General features: G+C 46.8%; 2 protein-coding genes across 3 annotated transcripts in view; one reads left to right on the forward strand and one right to left on the reverse strand.

Moving 5' to 3' along the window:
• The first annotated feature begins 1,724 nt into the window (after nt 1–1,724).
• Nucleotides 1,725–11,157, forward strand: CCNI2 (cyclin I family member 2). The gene is made up of 7 exons (XM_050905644.1): nt 1,725–1,775; nt 2,994–3,143; nt 4,517–4,651; nt 5,413–5,487; nt 6,710–6,850; nt 7,888–8,118; nt 8,933–11,157. Exons 2-7 carry the CDS (start codon nt 3,030–3,032, stop codon nt 9,338–9,340), a joined length of 1,104 nt encoding a protein of 367 aa, XP_050761601.1. The 5' UTR covers nt 1,725–1,775; nt 2,994–3,029; the 3' UTR covers nt 9,341–11,157.
• Nucleotides 11,158–15,514: 4,357 nt separating this feature from the next.
• Nucleotides 15,515–21,417, reverse strand: part of SEPTIN8 (septin 8) — a 39,940-nt gene continuing 34,037 nt past the window's right edge. The window contains exon 10 of one of the 2 annotated variants that reach the window (XM_050905642.1): nt 15,515–15,673. In XM_050905642.1, the coding sequence (XP_050761599.1) occupies nt 15,619–15,673 (55 nt within the window). In that variant the 3' untranslated portion in view covers nt 15,515–15,618. Of the gene's footprint in view, nt 15,674–17,697; nt 20,706–21,417 lie in introns of those variants that run through there. The other variant, XM_050905643.1, reaches the window with a different exon arrangement.

A 21,417-nucleotide genomic window follows, 5' to 3' on the forward strand; every position in this document is an offset into this window, starting at 1 on the left:
CTCCAGAGAGTCTGACAGGGCTCTAGAGGGTTTGACAGGGCTCCAATGGCTCTGACAGGGCTCTGGTGGGTCTGACAGGGCTCCGGGGCTCTGACAGGGCTGCAGCCCCAGCCTGTTCTCCACATCAGCAGAAAATCCATCTCCTCCTTTTCCTGATCCCTGATCTGCCTCTCACTCCTCCCCCAGGTATTTCTGCACACCCAAATCCTTCTGTTGGCAGGGCGTTGTTCCAGTCCCACTCCTCCCCGCGCTGCCTTTGCTCTGGACACCGTAGGCCTGGGATCGCAGAGCAAAGCCAGGAATAACCAGCATCAAGCACGGAAACAAACTGAGGGCTGTAAGTCAGTTGCGCTGTGGTTTTGCCAGAGGGCTGCAGGCAGGAGCAGGAATGTGGACAGGATTGATCTGGGACTTCCAGAAGGGTTTCTGATCTCACCCACCAAACTCACTGGTGTATCGCAGGGCCGGGAACACGCCGGTAATGACAGGACGGGGCTGTTCCCTCACCGCCAGCTGAGCGTCACCAGGTGAGTCAGGAAGCTCGAGGACAAGGTGTTCAGCAAACACAGTCACTTTGCTATTTATCCATTGCCACGGTGTTACTCAGAGCTGTGCTGTATGCAAAGATTTGTAGACTAATAGAGTAATTTAGCACCAAAAAAATGTATAACCCAAAGGGCTAGTGAAGAGAATAGGGAGTCGCGTGTGGGCAGACAAAGCTGAGGAACAGGAAAAGGTTTAACATAAAATTTTGGAACCAGCTCCCCACAGAAAATGCCGCGTGACAAAAGCAAAGGGAACCGGGAGCCAAGAAGAAAGCTGAGGAGAGCGGTCGCGAGAGGTGGAGAGACCCTGGTTGGAAGCAAACACGGGGTGAAACACGGCTGCTGGCAGAGCCACCCTGCCCTGAGAGGGGACAGGGGTGCATATGCTCCATGAAACACACAAAAAAAGGATCCTTCCCAGTGTCTGGAAGGAAAACAGCTCCTGGCAGGTGTTGGGGATGGTGTGGATGCAGCAAAAGGGTATTTTGGGCAGGGCCATGCCAAAGAGAAGGGGCAGTGCATTTGTCAAGGCCATAACCAATGCTGGGAAAGGGGGTAGGGGCGGATTTGGGGGCTACGCTGAAGGTTACCATGTTTTTCACCGTGGCAGAACTTCATCCTGATCCCGGGAAGGCGCGGCTTTGCCTGACACAATGATCTCCGTGCAGGTGAGACAACAACGTTCACCTGGGAAGTGCCAAGCGGTTCGGACCGGGAGAGCGGTGATCCGGTGATCCAGCGGAGCCATTCCCCGTCAGATCAAGGTGCCAGCGGGACAAGGCCACGCTTCCCCAGGACTAAGGCCGCTCGCCCCCGAGGAGGCTGGGGTCAGAGACCCACCGAAGGAGCTGTGCCGAAAAGGACGTCCTCACCCACCAGACAGCTGGGGTGTTGTTACCGCGGTGGCTTTATTACCCCAGAAGTTACCGGCTGAGAGGTTCAGCACCGCCTGTGGGCACTCAAGGGCGGCCGAAAACACCTCACGGATCCGCCGTGCGTCCCACCCCGCCTGCCCGTCACCCTCCGCCGGGCGGGCCGGGGCGGGCCCTGCAGCGCAGCCGCGGATGGCAGCGGGCGGTGCGGCCCGGCCCGTCCTGTCCCGCCCGCCCGAGCCCCGCCGCGCTGCTCTCCGGTGGCAGCGGGTCGCACCGAGCGCCCACCCGCCCGCCGCCTCCATGCCCGGCCGGACCCGGACCAGCACCCCCGGCGCGGCCCAGCCCAGCCGGGCGGGTAAGGACGGCGCCGTGGTTCTTCCCGGTGGGGCTCGGGGGGGGGGGGGGGTCTCCTCCCGGGGCCGGGGCTCCCCGCCGCCCCCGGTGGCTGTGCGGGACTGGAAGGGCAGTCCGGGAGCTGGTGGTGCGAGAACTGCTCGGTGTCGTTCTCAGGGACAGTCGCGTTCAAATTAGCCGGAGGGTGAGCTTTTAATTAATTCTTTTTTTTTTTTTTTTCACCTAGCTACAAAAGGATAAACTTTTCTGTGCAAACTTTTCTGTGCATCAGACTGATAAATCTTTTTCCAGCTCTCCCTCTGCTGAAATGGTCCAGGCAGTCAGGTTTAGATGCTCTGACATCCGGTGGCAGCAAAAGCCAACTGCTTTCAGTGAAACACACACCTCACAGAGTTTCAGCTTTAGAAATGTAGAACAGTTGCCAGAGGATTCATGTCACTCTGGGGTTTTTAATGGAGCTGTAGAGATAATGGTGTGAGCTTCCAGAAAACACTGATGAGGAAGCCCACACCCACCACTCTTTACAAAGGAAAGCAGAAATTTTATATCTAGTAACATCTTTTTTCTGCTGTTAAAGAGACACCAAAATGTAAGCACTGAAACACTGTTTCAGGCTGAGATGTTCTCACTGCTTGGTTCTTACGTGATATTATTCAGAGATGTTTATTCCATGTAAATACGTGCTTAGTCTGGAGAGTGGTATTTCCAAAGTGTTGCTGTTGTTGCATGCCTTCAACAGCAACAGAGAAAGATTAGACTGCTTTAAGGAAAACTGTTAACTGAGAATTAATAAACCTCCTAAGAACAGTCATCTTTGAGCTTTTGTACGGAAACAATAGACCTCTATTTGCCAGAAATTTGAAATCAGGTGATAACGGGTTGCAACTTAATAGCTCTGCAAATGGAGAGCTGAATGTGTGAAACGAGGTGAACGGAGTAATACATACTGCTCGACCCAAGGTTACTCAAGCAAAACTTTTCACAGCCCGGGAGGAAAAAAGCTCGGCTGCGCTGTTGTTTAGCCATCTGACATGTTTTCTTTCATCATGAGCTTCCCCTCAGGGAAAATGGATGACAGGATTGCTCCCTCTGCAAACAAACAAGTCATATGGCTGCTCCCGACTTAGTTCTCAGCATTGGAAAGGCATCACAAGAGGAAATCATACTTAGTACGAGGAGCTGGGATGTTGCTTCATAATTCTTTTCTTGGTTTTGACAGCGGCTCCCATCAGGGAAACTGGCTCAAAGAGTTGCCATGAAGTGCCCTGGACCTCCAGAGAGCGCAAGACTTGCCTTCTTCCTGGACAATGCCTTAGCCAGAGAGGCTAGGATTTGGAAAGTGCCAGTTTTCCAGAATCTCACCCTGAAGGTATTCTCCCCTGTCCTCTTCGGAGGTCCCTAAGGGGCTCTGCAGAAATGCAGTGCTGGTCCTGCCATCTAATCCACCTGAATGCAAAAGTCATCCCACATGGACTGAGCTTAAGGACTGGAGGGGGAGGACAGTCTGTATTTGTCCCATCTTACATCTTATTAATGCCCTATGTAAACCAGGTGCTTTGCATTTTGTTTTGACTCAAGCAGTTTTGAGAAATGTGGCGGAGCAGGTAAGAGCAGACAATCGATGGTAAAGCCATAAATATGTCACGTTAGAGTTAATTGTGCTCGACACCATCTTTGAGTCCCATCTATTCAGATGGGAGAAGAGGGAATTCACTGAGGCCTAACAGAAACTCAGCCCCATTCCCAGCTGCTAAAACGAGTCAGTCTGCTGCCTTAGGAAGCTACAACACTTAATGGCCTCTGTGTACAACGGAAACAGGTACGCTCGGCTGCTTCTGTAAAGTACATCAGATCCATGGAAGAATGCACACAAGTGCCCTGCCAGCCTTGTCTCTTTTTTGCAGTAGTGTAGAAATGCTATTTTTTACCAAGTATTTTTACTACCAAATAAAGCAAAATAGTGAAACAGATAATGTGATGAGTAACATTAAATGAATTGGTGGTAAATGTTGCCTGTTCTGTGTAGCTGCTCGGCCCTGTCAGTTCTCCTACAATAATGTTCAAATATGTGCCAAGGGTCATGTGTGGCATTGTAATGGCAGCCAGAGTAAAGTCCTCCTTCTCACCTGAACGCATCTTCAAATAAGATACAAGAAAGAAAAAACTGAGTACGTTTTGCCTTGTGCCTTGGGGGAGTCATAAACCTGGCTCCTATGGTCCCAACAGTAATCAAATTCAAGGGCTGTTAAAAAAAAAAAAAACATGTTGCAGAGTAAATCAAAACCTGCTCCTGACTCCGGTTTCTCTCTCCCTCCCTGTCGAGGCTGTCTGAATGAAACACTTGCTGCATCGGAGGCTTCAGTTTTCTCAGGAGGGGGAAATAATGAGCACACTCAGCACCTTGTTTGTAAGAGCTCAGTTCGGTGGTTTATACGCACTGTGCAAGGGGAGGGCTGGCTGCTTCCCCATTCAGTACTCCAGTACAATCCAGTACCAGGCCCTTGTAAGCACAGCTGGAGCCTGACTGGATGGGCAACACAAATGAGCGCTTTAAACTGCTCCGAAATTGGCCCTTGCCCTCGCTCTGTAGACACAGCCGACAATTTTCTTCATTTCAAGCCTCCAGACGTCTGAAATGTTAATTAGAGCACTTAGAATGATTTGAGTCTTCCTTTGGAGATATGTTAACAAAATCATCAAAGCACTAACTGTATTTTTCTTCTAACTTTTTCTTCCCCTCAGGGCACAGATATCTCTCTGTTGTGTTACAAGAAGGCGGTTCTCTGGATTGCAGAAATAAGCTCTCAGTTCCAGTTTCACCCTGAAACATTTGGCTTAGCTACCAGCATCTTTAACCGGTTATTGGCATCAGTAAAGGTAGAGAATCTCTGTCAGCTTCTTCCTGGCGAGATTACTGATTGGGGCTGTAAGGAGTATGTAATCAGTTTATACAGAAAGCAGGTACTATGTTTGGCAGCAGATTTAGGGAGCAGTCAGGGTCTTTGCTGGGGAAGGCTTTTAAGCATACATATATATGAACTCGAGTGTTTGATGAGGTTCCACTGATTTACAGTCCTCGGTAGAAGTGTTTGTGTGAAGTGTAGTCCAAATGCTGTGATAAGTACAAAGAACTCATTATCATCTGGTTGTCTCTGCTAAACAGAAAACATTTGCATTATCACTTTTAATATTTTAGTTTTGAAACCACTATTTTTAACCAAACCGTGGGGCCAACTTTTTCTGCCATTGAAGCAACAGCAAAGTTATGAGTTGAACTGAGCCTTGCAGCTTTTAATTCTATTTAGATCGATACTGGCATTTGACAAAAGCATATTAATTCATCTCTCAGCTGAGAAGAGGAGTAACATTGCATTGTAAATACAGTGGTATTGCATAGTCTAAAAATTGTGGGATACATGAATAAAAATTGCACCAAGAAGAGGAATTATTTTGTTTCACTTTGGATTTCCTTGCTCTGTTTCCAGTTTCAAATGAATCTTTCTGCAGCTAAACTAATTCAGAAGCAACTGTAACTTAAATGAAAGTTTGAAACTTGTGCATCTGTCATAGAATGACAATTATTTCCCCCAAGACTGTTATCTTCTTTACTCAGTGTTTTCTCCTTCTTCTCCCTTCAGGCCCAGTTAAAGTATCTTCAGTGCATAGCAATTTCCTGCCTTGTCCTTGCAGCAAAAACCAATGAAGAAGATGAGGTCTGTACGTTTAATTTTAAACACACTAAACTCATCTCTTGTGTTCGAGTTGTTCGTGTTTCCAGGTCGTTCAACAACTTGCGCATAATGAGGGAAGTGTTAACATGTTTACCCTAAGTAGTCCTTAAGGGGTGGCAGTAACACATTCAGTCCTGTTTCATCATTGTTTGGAAGAACTGTGACCTTTACGGATGAAGGACTTGTGTTTGCTTATGTAATGGACGTGTTTCCCTCCTCCTGCCCTCAAACCTCTCTCCTCTCTTCAGAATCCACGGCTTGCGGTAAAGCTTAGTCGGGGGGGGGGGGGCAGTCAAGATGCACACGTGCAGCTTTGCGCGCACAGCATCAGAGTGCTGTAATTGTGTTGCGATAGGTCCTGGGAGGGGAAGGTAGGCGAGACAGAGCAGAGGTTCTTCAGAGGAAGCTTAAAATAGATGAGTTTGCGTGGAGTCGAAACTGGTTTCTGAACCTGGTGAGGAAATGACTCAGGTCTGCACCTCAAGGTGAGCATGTAAAATGAGCAACTACCCACGTAAGTGTGAGATTACACAGGATAATCTCTCATGGCAGAAGTGCACTGATGGACTTCTTCAGACGTTTACAGACATGAGCCAAAAGCATTCCACATTGCATTTCTCCTCTTTCCTTCATTCCGTTTTGAAAAAGAACGGGAAACCTAGGAGCTGGAGTCAGACATGCATGTCTCTTCGAACCACCTCTGCTGTAGTGAAGTGCTCTTCACAGCCTTTCTTAGGATGTGTGACACTGAGGTTATTCTTCTTTTCCTCTCAGCTAAAAAGGAGAAGCTGAGTCAATGACCACAGGAAACAAGGCAACCACAGAAGGCCCTGTAAAACAGGCCCACAGGAAGCCTCCTCCTTGTCAGAGGAGCAAAACTAATGAGACTGGTAGCAGGGAACGTGCATCACCGATGCAGCGTTAAGGAGGCTCACAGTGACCCGGGAGGGGAACGGCATCGTTCTTGCCGCGGGCTGGGTTCGTAGCCAGCTGCCCTGGGGCGAGCATGGGCCAGTCTTCATTGAGGATGGGAGTTATCTAGGGAAGTGGTCTCCTGAACAAACATTCTGCTTAGCACTTTGGGATGTGTATAAACTTGTCAGATCCCTTCACAATACAGAGAAACACACACAGTGCTGTGTAGGACGTTGGCTTTATTGTTTTTAATTTTTTTTTTTTTAAATTTTTTTTTTTTTTTTTACAGGTAATACCATCGGTGAAGATGCTCGCAGTGCAGAGTGGTTGTAAACGCTCTCCAGCTGAGATCTTGAGAATGGAAAGAATTATACTAGATAAGCTTCATTGGGATCTTTACACAGCAACACCAATGGATTTCTTAAACATTGTAAGCACTAAGTTTTGCAGATTTTTTTTTTTCCTTAAAGAAACAGCTCTTTATCAAATAAGACTAGAAAACACAGATGCGCACACATACACACACCCACACATCCTTCCCAAGAGGCTTTGCAAACTACCTGTTCTTAGCTATCTGCAAGTCTTTTGAAGAATGTTACAGTGATTTTATTTATTTATTTATTTTTAAAATTTTCTACTATTTAAAACCTTCCATTTTGCTCAAAAAATTTACTCCCATCTTTAAAGGACAATTAAAATGGACGTTAAAAAGATTCTCATAATGCACAGCTATACACCATTTTTATTTTTTTAAATACACACTGCAAAAATATTTCTAACTATTTCCATTCTATTAATACTGTACATAGAAAGCTGTCAGAGTTTTGCTACATTTCACACACAGGTTTTTTTCTTAAACCATTTTCCTTTTCATCCCACTAATTATTCACCCTTGTTTTAGGCAATGAGACTACCCCAATCTGGCACTTAGTTCACACTGCAGTTACTAAACATTTGATAGAAACAATTAAACTTTGTCTTCGAGAAACGATCATGTGCTAGTAAGGCAAAAATCATGTGATACAAACACATCCTGGATCCCTTTTTTAAGGTTATGTGCAAATATTAAGCCATCTTAGGCTGCTGATTGTGAAAACTGCCTTTCTTAGGTGCTTGTTTCCTCAGTAAATTCAGAGTGCAGTCATTATTATTGGTTTTACTCTTATTCATATCTGCTGGCCTGAACTGAATCTCCTGGATAGCAATCTGGATAACGTAGAAACTTCAGAAATTGTTAGGAAACACAGACCTTGTACATTCATTATAAGCTCAAAAAAACAATTCAACGGTTGGCAAGTACAAACACAAAACACAAAAAAAAGGGGGGGGGGGAACCCTTTAGGTTTCCTGATAAGAGATGAAATTAGTCTGTACTTCTGGTTGATAACATAGGAAAACATACAAAGTTCACTGACCTCTGCTTTTTTTTTTTTTTTAATACATATATATACTTTATCTTCTCTCCAGTTCCATGCCATGGTGATGTCCAACTGGCCCCATCTACTACATGGGCTGCCTCAGATGAATCCTTCCCGCCACGTTGCATTCTTGACCAAACAGCTACAGCACTGTATGGCGTGCCACCAACTATTGCAGTTTAAGGGCTCCACATTGGCTTTGGTGATCATCACCTTAGAGCTGGAGAGGCTGACTCCTGACTGGTTTCCTGTTATTACTGATCTGCTAAAAAAAGCACAGGTAGGAATCAAAATGGCCTTTGGTCACGGATCTTGAGGCCAGGACACCGATACATTGCATGTATTTACAACTAACATTGCACTTTAGCAGCCTTCTGAGAAGCGCGTGTCCACGTTCTGCCTTTGCTGCAGACCTTGCTAGTGCCAACAAAAGAGGGAATAAAACTGCAGTTAAGGGCTGGGACTGGGGAGAGCGCCTTCCCTTGAGCAGGGAAGGGAGGTTTCCAAATTGCTTGGCCACAGATAACCCCCTGCCTCCTGAGCAAGGAGATCTTCTCCCACAGTGGGTGTCTGAGAGCACCTAAAAACCTCCCCGCTCTGTCCCCAGCCTCCCAGTGAACGCTGCGAAAAATCTAAGTACAGTTACATTGCTTTTAAAATATAATCAGCTTGGCTTCTAATGAAACACATTAAAGGCAAGATCTATTTTTTTTTTTAAAGCTTTTCTCCAGTTTCATAAAACGCACGACTTCTAAGAGAATATGCCTAGAAGGCTGAAGACCCAGGCTGTCAGCTTACCGTCGACCCATTTTGTGGTCTTGAATTTGTCTGAAATAACCTAGCCTCCTGCTGTCCTGACTGTTGGCGCCTCCTAAAAAGAGAGAGCGCTTGCCCACCTTTTGTGTAGTGGTTCAGGAGCTCCTGGTTAAGTGTTTTGCATCAGGGCCAACATGCATATTGCCGATACGCATCTATTGAGGCATCTAGTACAGCCTGTCCCTGCCCTCCCCCTAATTACAGACTTACAGCAGCAGTGGCCAGAAGAGAGAGTAATCTATCATGAACTTACAAAAAATCTGCATCTTTCCTTACAGGTTAACAGCGCTGAATTCATCCACTGCAAAGAGCTCGTGGATCAAGAGCTAATGCGCTTGCAGCCATCCAACGCTGTTTATATTTTCTATCCCATCAGTCAAGCCATCCAAGGCCATCCCAAGGCCAGGCTACCCTACCACGACCCTTCTGGATTGAAGAATTCCCATCCGGTGAGGTCGAGGGTCGCTGTAAGCCAGCCAGTTTTAGCGCCTTTCACGCCTACTACGGCCCAAATTCCTGATGACACCATGGAGACAGATGAATACTACGATGGATTCAGACACCTGTACAGTGAGGATGGGGGAGCGAGTGGTGGGAGGGTGAACGCGGGTGGCTCGTGCCCTCAGCTGAGGCCTGGAGAAGGCAGCTCCCCGTGTCCTCCCCTACAGCCGCCTGAAAGGGACTAGTGGAGAGTTACTGCCTGGAAGCAGCACCTGCAGAACCAGTAGGTCCCAGTGAACAGAACAGGCGACACAACAGAGCAAAAGTGCTGCTGTGTTTTTCAGAAAGATTTTTGTCATTATCCTCTATTTTTTTTATGTCCTTCCTAAGCGGTGTGTGCTACCCCTCAGTTCTTAACATCACGTAAATACAGAAGGCTGGGGAGAGGAGGGACTTGGTCACAATCCTACAACTCAGGGATCAAGTTGGCAGAAAGCTACAAACTGCACCAGGGAGAAGCAAATGTCTCCGAGTTTGCTTTTAAAATAGCTGTGATGAAGTGTGACAGATTGAGCCTTTCATCCAGCTCACTCCATTGTTCTCTTATTAGAGCTAATCTGACTTGCCCCATGGGAGAGTGAACAGGAGCTGCTTTCAAGGAAGGGGGAGCTCCCACTGCTGGCTCCGTAAGCGTAGTTCTCAGATGGAACCAAGGTTTTGATTTAGTAGTGAGAAGGCTGAGAATCAAACCTCCAGTTTTTCTTAAGGCCTTACCCTGGAATGCAGGGGTCCGAGGTCTGTGCTCCTTCCTGGTTAAGCCATTAAAGACCCAGTCCCAGTTCCTACGAGCTGTGGGAAATCGCTTCTTGTCCACAGTCACCGTTGCCTTGGGCCCTCACCAACCAGCACGTGCCATTCAGGGTTTTTTTAATTTATTCTGTTTTACCAGACTGGACAATACAAAATGCCTTTAATTAATTTCCCCCCATCACCACCACTTTAGTTTTTATTAACTAACTGCTATTCTCCATAGCAAAGCACTTTTACGAACTACAAAGGTCAGTTTAAACCTCTGTTGCACTTTGAAAAAAACAGCCTTACACATTCTTTTAAAATAAGTGTTTTCTTAGGTTTTTTGGTTTTGTTTTAAACAATAGGCCCAGCATTTTCAGGTGATTGTTATCCTAGTTTGAAGGTACAATCCAGACGGTACTGGATGAATAACACCACCACGCCTGCAAGTCCTGTCACAGAACAGGAAAGGGTTTCACAGGGACGGGCCCAGGCTAAATGCTGAGCAAGTGTCTCACGTAACGACACAGGATAAAGAATGATAAAGGTGAGACAGGAGCGAGGAGACCCTCCTGCTGCGTAACAGCAGCACTCATCAGTGCCGGAAGAAAGTTTCTGGCCGCCTTCCCCTTGCTCATCATCTTACCTTGTAATAGAGGAATTCCTGAACGTCGAACTGTGCAGGACTGATGTCCTGAGCAGCTCTGTTAACAGATAACGCTTTCTAAAGCATTCCATTTGCCACAACTGGCACTGAGAACAGAGCGAGCTTTGTACGTGTGCAGGGAGAAAGCCGTGCTTTGCTTTTTAAACCACAAAGAAAGCGGTGCCTAAGTGTTCCAGAAAGAAACATTTAGTGTCAGAGACTTAGTGCAAATGGCACGTGGGAGCAGATGGGACTTGAACCAGCAGTGAAGCCGAAGGAGGTCCCATGAGGCAAGTCAAAGCTACCGCAACTGTGAATGCTGTGCTGCAGCGGGGAGGCTCTGCCTGGCCGGGGGATGCCGCAGGAGCAGGACTCAGCGCCCGGTTTTAGACCGGACGAGGTTTACGAGGTACCCACGCAGCCGGGGGCCAGGCAGCGGCATGCTTCACATACGTTATTTATTCATCCTGCCTACGTACCACAGGGAAGGTTTTAATTTTGTGGTAGGGCTCTTTCCTCCCCCCAGTACAGCACCTTCCTTTTCTATCACAAGCTGTGACTTGACTGCCTGACTTTTTGAAGGAGGCGAGTTGTCTTTTGTAGTTTTCATTAAATAAAATATAAGCTCGGTCTGCGCGTTCTCGGTGTGCTCCTTGAAGAGTCCAGCCAAAAGCTGATGCCCACGCAGGTCCTTGCAGGAAGCTGGGGTGCGTGTCTGGTTCTGCTTTCCTCCCATCCCTTTGCCCTATCTCAAGCATCTTCACCAGCTGCGTTAACCAGTGGAAATGCCAGCAGAAAAATTCTACACGCAGTAATTAACATGCTGTAACTTTATACCACGACAACCATCGCTCGTGTTTTCTCCCCCGGCTTTGAGCCTAGGTACATAGTTTCTTGCCCATAAGCTGGATGACACATTAAAAGCCATGAACGAACCTGCTTTTCAAAACCTCTGCAGATCTATATGATCAACATTCCAAAGCGTACATTAACAAGGAGGTTAATTCTAAAAGGTGAAGTCAGTGCTGCTGAAAGGCCCCTCAAGGTCCCGTGTTCCCAGTCAGGGTACAAGATGCCATACTGGGACGGGAACAGTACATCTGGAGCCTGCCTGCTCTCCCAGGATATGCTGCTGCTGCTGCTCTCTGGCAGCGCAGGCCCTTTCTGCACACCTATTCCAGTGCTGGAGTTACGAGAAAGGAACTAACCTGGCCTCGGCAGGTTAAATGTGCTGCTTACCTGTGCGTTCCCATCATCGCTGAGAACGGAGCTTCCTGCCCAAAAGAACAAGCTGCAAACTACAGAAGCAGCTGCTGTTGCAACGAGACCGTTCTTGTTACGGAAAGAGCATTTTCGCTGCTGAGCACTGCACAAATTCCCTTCTTACTGGCAGAACGGAGTCTGAGGCTGTCAATACCTTTCCCCTCGCTGCCTGGAGAAGCAGTGAGTAACAGGGCGAACACACCACACATCAGGTGACAGCAGCAACGGGAACAAGCATTTTGCCCCGCCGAGGTTCAGAGACGATGACTCTCTCATTTCTCTGCCTGCCTGTTTGGGTTGTGCATAGCATGCACGCTACAGGCACAGGTTTATTCCACCTGCAGCTAAACTCACCGCTGTGGATCCTGTAACCATTTTGCTACACACCAGTTACCAGCGAGAACGGATTCAGCTGGCAGAGCGAGTGCTGGCACAGGTTTGATGCGTTTAGGGCTAGTTTTGTGAGGACTGTTGTTTGGGGAATATTCAGTCCCTGTAAGACTCCAGAGAACACGTACAGAGTATTTTCAGAGAGCTCTTACGGTGCCTCATCTTGACCTGGTAAGGAAGGCTGCTTCCTCCCTCTCTCTGGGCCGGAGCACAGCACAGCTCCCCGTCCCGGGCTCCAGCCCTCGGCAGCACGTGCGGGTGGATTTGTGTCGGCAGTGGCAGGATCCCTTCCCCTGCAGGAGTCTCGGCCCAGGCGAGGCACACCTCTCAAACCCAGACTCCTTTTGCTGTTGGCCTGACTTCAGGCCAGATTTCCAGATGCCTGAAGCTAACCCCACCTTGTAAACAAAGCTGCAATTACATCTGAAATCCCCTACGGTAATTATCCACGGAATTGTTTTGTCCTTCAAGAAGTTTCCTGGCAGACACCGCTGCTGCGCGCGGATGGTCAGAGTCTGAATCGGAACCAAAACATAAACCAAACTAAATCACCTACAGAAACAGCGAAGCGATTCGGAGTCACCCCTGGCCGCCGCCACATCTCCCATTCGTAAACCACCACCAAAAGGAAACGTGTCACAGCTAAAGCAAGTCACCCAGGAACCGCTACATGTGAAGATGAAGCTGCTTTACTGCGGACCAGCATTCACCAGAGCGTTTCCGATAATAAACCTGACTCGGTATCGCTACTGACGGTGGGCAGGCGATGACCTAGAAGAAGAGTTCATTTACACAGTTGCACAAATAAAGAAACTTCTGTGGTCAGAGAATTGATCAAGATACAAGAAAACAGCAGAGGGAAGAGTAGTACAATAGTGGTTTTGCCGTATGACAGGTTTCTGACAAAATTTGCTGGTACGTCAAAGAAACGCCCAGAAGCAATGAACAGCAGCCAGCACCGGGATCACGGAAAGACCTTCCAGAGCACCCAGCAGGCTACCTCGAGACATCACCGAACCAAGTGCCTTCAGCCAGGTATAAAGCCTTTACAGCTCATTTGTGGGGTTCCCTCTATGCAGTTTTGGTTTGGTTTTTTTTCCTAATTGGCTTTAGTGTTTTAAATGCAATTGGAGCAGTACTTACAGTTCAATTCTTTAAGAACGCAGAAAAGTGCACTTGGATCAAGTGATGCATTAACTCCTGGCAGGTCTCAGCAGCTCCCTCTCGTTCTTCCTCAGCAAGGCGTGCAACTTGAATCCCACTGGTGACCAAACTATGGTCATGGCAAACAGAACTTAATCAAATCTTCTGAGCAATTTGTTTTTTAAAAAAAAAAAAAAAAAAAAGCTTTTATTCCCAATTCACCTATCCAGACGGGAATCTAACTTGACAATAGCTCCAAACCGGATTAAAGCTTTGCCAAAGGAATTACATTGGTTTGCCTCAAAAGAGAAGACAGGCAAGTTTAAAACAGTCATCAGAGAAGCGGCAAAGGGTGTTTCACTGCTCAGCTCAGCCTGATGGTCACACACGGCTTCAGCTTTCCTCCTGTTTGGTGCAGGGCACAACAGACGTGAAGACAGACAGAGCCGTCCTAAGTGGACTTCCAGCTCTGAATCCCCGGCCGCTGAGAGACAGCCTGGTCAGACCCCGGCTGCTTCTCACCCCGTCCCACTGCCACTCAAGCACGTGGCGCCTCGCCCCTGCCCGCTGCGGCAGCGGGCGCAGGCAGGGATGAGCACCGTGGGATGAACACGCTTGTCACGGGGCTTAGTCCCTGCTGCCTGCAAGTGGCAGGAGTCTCCAGAACCTCCCCGTGTGCCCAGTGTGGTTATTTTCAGGCCACGTACCTGTTACACGCTGAGATTTATTTCCGAGTTCTAACTTACGCCAAGGGCATCCAGAGGCTTCCGTGACTGTCACGTACAACGCAGCCTGGGGACAGGAGCTCAGGGCCTGCGGCAGTCAGCGCCTCTACACCATCCTCTCCGTCTCAACAAACTCTTGGGTGGTGATGGAGACCCAACCAGCTCAGCGGGAGCCTCCTCCGGCTCCTCTCACACACCCTGCTCTGCGCAGCCACAGCGGGTCCCGCTCCGGTCACACCGCCCAGCAACGAGGCAGGGGTACGGGGTGCGAGCTGCCTTCAAACCTCCTACCAAGGACTGGTTTTCTGCCGGTCCTACAGCCCCAGCCCCACAGCACTGGGGCAAGCAGCAGCTTGGAGAAGGGGAGGGAGGCTGCTGGCAGCAGCCGCCCCAGACGTACGGGGCTGCGCAGGGGACAGCACACTTTGAACACAGATATACGGGGTCACGGGGTTAACAGAGGGAAACTGGAATAACAGTGAGGGTTGTGAATTTGGACCCAGCACTTTGTTGTTCCAGTGACTATAACTAGGGTACAAAACATGTTTTTAACAGATGTTTGTTAAACAAGTCAGTTTTGTTTTTATTAAACCCAACTTTGGTACAAGCAGGTCATTCCTGAGATTCATTTACAAGGTTGTTTTAAAACGAAGATAAACTGGGGCCTCTCCCTGTTCCTGTGTGAAGTTAGACCGGGGCACAGACATCACACTTTTCTTTTTTTCCCTTTTTTTTTTTTTTTTTTTTTTTAAAACAACTATTTGTGTAAGGGGAAGTCAGTCTGTTACAAACACAGAACTCACAACCAGGAACGCAGAGTCTCCAGCTTCTAAACTGTTTCCCTTCCGTTAACATACAACATTTAGTTGCCCTTTAAAATGGTTCCCTTCTCACCCACCACGTCCTACTAGGATGTGCCGGAGTCCGGACTGGCCAGGCAGGGTTACCTGTCCCCGAAGCAGCGAGCAGGGAGGTGGGCAGGGAGCTCTGGGGAAGGGGTTAAGTTGTGAGGCACGTGTGTGCAGCCCTAGGAAAACTAAACGAATGAAGTTTGGTTATAAAACCTGCAAGTCTACAGAAAAAAAGCTCCACGGAAGAGTTATTGCTAAGAAACGTGAGAATCCAGCTGAAAGGTTAGGGACATTAGGAGGTTCTCCAGTTACAGCCCAAAACCAGACAGAGGAGAGGACGCGCGGAAACCCCATCACAGCGGCAGCTCAAGCAGCAAGCTGGAAGCTCCTCTCGCGCTAACCCAGCTTTGCCCCTCGTCTCTCTGGGAGTTCGGTCAGTGTTAGCTGCTTTGTGCGGGCTCTCGCCCAGAGATTAGCGTTTTGGTTTTAGTGCAAGCCATGCAGCAGCCTTAATTAGCAGTTTATCTTTTGGCAAGTATCTTAGATTTCCAACTTTATCAAGAAACCTGATCAAGCAAACTTTTCCCAATCAAAAGATACGGTGCATCTTAGTCCTTGCTATATAATCTCTTCTGTGCAATATATTGCAAGCTTAAAGGTGAAAGCACCAATTAATTTCTTCTGCATGAGATGTTTTGGCCTTAATAAATCTTCTAATTAACATGTCTTCCTGATGTTATGGAGCACGCACTGGGAAGACTAAAAAAGCTACAGAAAGAACAAAAGAGAATCAGTATTTAAGTTTCAGTTATTTACATTAAGTAAAGACAGCACGAAAGGTCAAAATACAAATCTAACGTAGGCCGCCTGGTAGCGTGTGGGGCTGGGTACAGACATTTGAATTTAAACCATCGCAACTTGGAGAAGCTCTCACGGCTGCCGAGATCTTGTTTGGCACTGGTAATCAGAGGACTGATTATAAATTTTAATGAGGAAAGACTGCTGACAGGGAACATGTGAGAAGTCACGTGCTACGGAGACGCGGGATGGGGAGAGGTGCGGAGCCGACTCCAGCCCGGCCAGGACCGCGGGCGCCACCGACCAGCGCACACAGCCCGAGCCGGCTCTCCCAGCCGGCAGAGCCGGTGGCTTCGCCCTCTCCTTGCCTGGCAGGTCACCTCCCTCGCAGCTGCGCAGCTCTCCCTGCCGAGCAGCCCAGGACGAGGAGACAAGGTCGGGTTTGGGTTGGCTGCTGAACGGAAAGCATCAACGTGTCCTAGGGCCTCGGTCAGCGGGCTTCAGCTCTGGAACTGCAACCCACGGACAGTACCTACCTCACTGCTGAACCGCTTTTGTAACACCGCTTTGCACTTCTCATTCTCTTGGCAAGCATCTCCAGGAGCTTTGCACAAATACTAGGGAATGATCTTAACATTGCTCCTGTGGAAAAATACATGCCAATGCACGTCATCCTGAATCATCAGGTGGCCCATCTTTAAAATGGCCAGCTACTCTACCACCTTAGTTTCCCAAGTAATTCTTATGTACCTGAATGCACTTTCTCTTCTCTGGCCTCCTAGAAGATTTGGCTTTAAAAAGTATTGGGATGGAAAAGGTTGTAAAATGTTTCATACAAATGACGTGGTATCAACTGCTAAGTCCCCGCTAAGGCTTATCCTTCAAAAATTTAACAGGCTCAAGCGACAACTCTAACCCAGGGCAGGCTCAGACTTCCCCCTGCACTTTGTCGGTGATCGCTACAGGCAACATCACACCAGCTCCAACCACCGCTTCTGGTCAGCTCTCTGCGGGTGGATGTACGGTCTCCATACAGCACGGTACCGCAGCGGGGGTAACCATCCCGGCCTTGTAAGAAGGTGGGATGCAAACAGGCAGCACGTAAGGTGACCAGAACTGCCCTCTGCCTTTTAAGCAAGCTGCGTATTAAATGCAAAAAGCAGAGGTCTCGCACGCAAGCCAACTCCTGCAGCAATAGCACAGTCCATCTGCGCATTTCTAAAAAGATTTCAGAAGCAGCCAGGATCACCGACTTGGTTTTGTTCTTGAAACCGGGGCTGCAGAGAAGGCTCCCATCAGAAGCACCGCTTCAGCAAACGCTGTGCGCCAGCCAAACTCCACTTGTTGGTTTTGTCTTAAGTGCAGCATTGACCTCGGTCCAATACCAAATAAAATGCAGAGAGAACCCTAACGTAACTGAATGTAACTTCATACGTAGCAACGGCCCACGGAACAGACACCGAGAGCAGGCCTTCAGGCAAAGCTTCAGCAGCAGGTCTCTCTGAAAAAAGAACCCCAAACTAACGCTGTGCTCTTTTTTTTGGCCTTGATCTAAGTGTATGATGTGCTTCTCCAGACAAAGCATACAGCTTTGGAAGTACCATCAGGAAACCCTCCATCTCTGCTCCCTTTTCATCCTTAACCCTTAAATCACCTCTTTGGGCATCATTACAACAGCAAAACTGCTGGTAAATCTACCTGCTCAGTCACCAGATCCCATGAAGGAGAAGTGCCAACAAGCTTAAAGGCAACTTTTACCCAAATAGGGATGGCATTTGAATTAATATCTTAGAATTTCTCCCCAGATTACAGATGAGGTGCTTTCCGGCATACCGTATGACGTAGAAATTAGCTAATTTTATTTTTGAATGTTCCCAGTAGTCATAAGACATCCTGCGACTGGTAAGCTTTCAATCATTACCCGTTATTATTTCAACAGAGATCCACTAGACAACACAGGAAATCCACCGCTAAATAAACGACACCACAAAAACTGAAAATACATGTGAGATTTAATAAAAGAAAAAAAAGTACAAAGTGAGTGGAAAGAAATGAAAGTCCAAAAAAAAGAAAACACCAAACCAAAAAAACCCCAACCAAACCAACACAAAGCACACCCCAGCACATCGGGAATGACAAAGGGAAGGGATGCAGCCCGTCCGAGAGGCTGCTCCCGCCCCGGGCAGGTCCCCAAGGCACCTCCACGTGCTCCGAGCCAACCGCCCCATCTCCACCCCTGGGGCACCCACCACAGCCAGACGGGAAGCCTACAGAGCTTAGAGCCCCGCAAAATACATTTTAAATTAGAAAGCAGACAACGTACATGATGGTAAATGTTTAAATGATAAAAAGAAAATGGATAGCTTTTCCCATTAATACCAACCTTTTACAGATAAATGTATAAAACAGGTGAAAGATGTGTAACTGAATAGTTTCAGTCATTTCTGAAGGGTTTTTCTTTCTCTTCTTCTAGCCTACAAGATGTAAATCTTCGGACTGGAGTGAGATTAGCATCACCACGTATTTGTAACTTGTTAAATAAAAATAAGATACAGAACTACCCTATATACCACATACTTAAATCTTGTCTCAGCCAAAAGGAAAAATCAAGTACTGGAGGAAAAAAAAAGACTGAGTCCCACTGGGGAGATTATGATGTTGACTGCTCTAAAGAACAAGTAACTACAAGGAAAAGGTATGTCTGTCACAACATAAAGTCAATGTAATATAATAATCATCATCATTAAAATATTGTTACATACATTCTGAACGTCTTCATCAGAAAAAGCTGGAAATTTCTCCACAATGCCCATGGATTTGAAGGTTTTTACTCTTTCATTGTTATCATCATTATTCTTAACTACCTGTTATTCTAGGAGAAAAAGAATTGATCTCTGATGAGCCAGGGCAGGTAGAAATCACTTGCATAGATCTTGCTGGCTGCAGCATGAGATCGGGAGAAAACTATCGACTGGAAAAGCGATGGCGAGGCAGCAGTTTGCATACCCACTATCATCAGTTCCTGTTTTATCCCAGCCTTCGTAGCATTGGCCTCGAGAAGCAAAACAATGAACCAAATCGGGCTGCTGACTCATGCAATTAGCGCACCAGAGTTTCTCTCATTAGCAAAAATCAAAATCCTGCCCCTTATTTGTTACACGATTGGACTGTAGGTGGTGGTGAGCTGGAATTGTCATCTTGCATGTAACAATAGGTTGGGTTTCTTGTACGTTTCTCTGAGAAACACACGTTAACCCTCCTAACATTTGACAGTTACTCTTTAAAATACATCTAACCTGGAGGCACAGCCTTAGAAATTAAACGTTCAGCTTTCAGCAGACTCCTAACAAGCGCGCGTAATTTTTACTCTTTGAAAAATGGCCTGTTCTAAAAGGTACCTGTGAGATCTTCGTGAGGTTCTTTCTTACACGGATCAAGTAACACTGACATGATTTTCAGTATATCCATATAAAAGGCCAATGTCCATATGAAAACAGTTTAACACCTGAGCACGTATTTAGAAAGAGAAGGGGAAAAAAACCCCAAAAGCTGCTTTAATGGGATATGCAAGTTGAAGAACCTCATCTGACAATCCAGCAGAATGTTACCCTCAAACAGACCTGTAACGGCACAGATGCAAGGCCGTGCATCTCCATCTGCAAGTCAAATAAGGAATTTGCTGACAGCTTAAAGACAAGTCTTTAAGAAAAAAAAAAATATCAGAAAAATCCTGTAACATTAATAACTAAATAACAATGCACACACTCACAACTAACACTTAGCCAGCCAGTGTTTTTATAAACTCTAAAGATACTACGTGGGGGTCAATATAAAATATTTGCTTTCTTTTATCCTGTTATCTGATGGATAGACGGAATTGCGTCCAACTATTTTTCCATGACAACATAGCTAGTAAGTCTCTAGTCAGTTATCGTCCTGCCTTATCACAAAATGGTTTGAGTGGAAAAAAATAATATTGATCCTAATTATTCCTCTAAGCTCAGTTGCCCAGGAAGACAAGGCTGTGGTTTCTAGGCATGAGGAGTGTTAAAGGAAGCACCTTCTAAGAGGAATAGAGCCTAGCAGCACAAATATGGTACACAGCTCAAGATCAGGGGATTCTCCTTATTAGGCACATAATAAGTTTAAGGTTAAAGAGTAAAAGTAAAGATGACCACTTAAATAGTTTTTCCACAACAGTAAAACACACTGGTAAATGACAACTGAGAAGTTACACAAATCCTGTAGTTCCACATTATACAACAGACTCTTATGAAAAAATCTTTCTATATAAATGTTCTACTTTAGCAGTAAAGAAAATTCAAAACATTGTCCCATGAATTTCATTAAGCACTCTCTCTCTCTTTTTATATATATATATTAGAAATGATGTAGAAAGTGTTTAGAGTAATTCAGGATTAAAATATATAATTACTGGAATGAGGGTTACTCTGACTAAGATTCCCAGGGCAGAAAGCCTAAGCATTGTGTTCTTCTACCCATGCTAAAAACTTATTCAAATCGAGAATTTTGTTAGAAAAATAAACCTTTCAGCATTCTTCATACCACTCCTCACATTTGTGCATGTACAGGGGAAGGCAGATGAGCCTCAAGCAGTCACCTCAGCCAATTAAAAAAAAAAATAAATCTAGAAAGCAATTATTTAGCTGGTGGGTAAGATGAGTTCAGACAAACAGTTATGGTCACTTTATACACGGCTGCTCAATCACTGGGTTTAGAACAAAAACATCTTACTTCAGGGATTAGTTGACTTTGTTTAACAAAATGTACATGGTAAGGTTACTTCCTTAAAACCTCCTGATAAATTCTGTACAGATAACAGCGAGTCGTTACACTGCAACCACCGAAGATGCTCATTTTCTCTTTCACTTTGGTCCACTCACACAATGTTATGAGAAGGGTCACAGGGTGGGAAACTCAAGCAACTTAACACATGAAAGCACCAAGTCCACTCTTGGCCTGAAAGTCTGTGTGTGATTAACTGAAAGAAACAAAACATAAAAAAAAGCATGAATTAAAGTTATGAAAATTAAACAAAAGCAAAAATGTAGCGAAATATGTTAAAAACAAAAAAGGAAGAGAAGGGCAAACACCGCTCGGGCATCTGAAGACTCGCAGACGAGAGCAACCCCCCGGCACGCTGAGCCCCACGCCAGAGCACAACCTGCTTGGCAGCTGCAAGCGCAAAAGCGAACCTCGGCATAAACACTTTTATTTCCCCTCGACACCTGCAATATTTCCATCTCCATTTTTCACTCATTAAAGCTACTAAAACCACTGTGTTGAAACAGGAGACAATAAAAGGTTCAACTAGCTCTCCTAAAAACTGAAACAAGAAAAAACACCCCCTCCCCAAGCTCACGCTATATTCCCGGTTCCTGCAAGGTCCCAACATCTTGCTCGTAAATCCAGGATACTCCTCCACTCGCATCCCCATCCCCTGGGGCTCTCCCAGCAGCGATGCTCCCCTGGCATCCTCTGGGTCCCGGTTCCTTCGTGCCGCCCCAGGTAAGCACTCGCCCCCGCGCAAGCGGAGCGCAAACCCCCAGCGAATATCACAGGCAGCTCTGTACAGCGCCAGCTCCTCGCTGACCAAAGCCCCGGGCACAGCCTGAACCGTGCACTCTGCCGGAGGGAAAGCTTTGCCGCCGGTCCCCGGGGAAGGACGCTGCCCACCACCAGCTCCCCAAATC

The sequence above is a fragment of the Gymnogyps californianus genome, chromosome 14, assembly GCF_018139145.2.
Source record: "Gymnogyps californianus isolate 813 chromosome 14, ASM1813914v2, whole genome shotgun sequence".
Taxonomy (NCBI): Eukaryota; Metazoa; Chordata; class Aves; order Accipitriformes; family Cathartidae; genus Gymnogyps; species Gymnogyps californianus.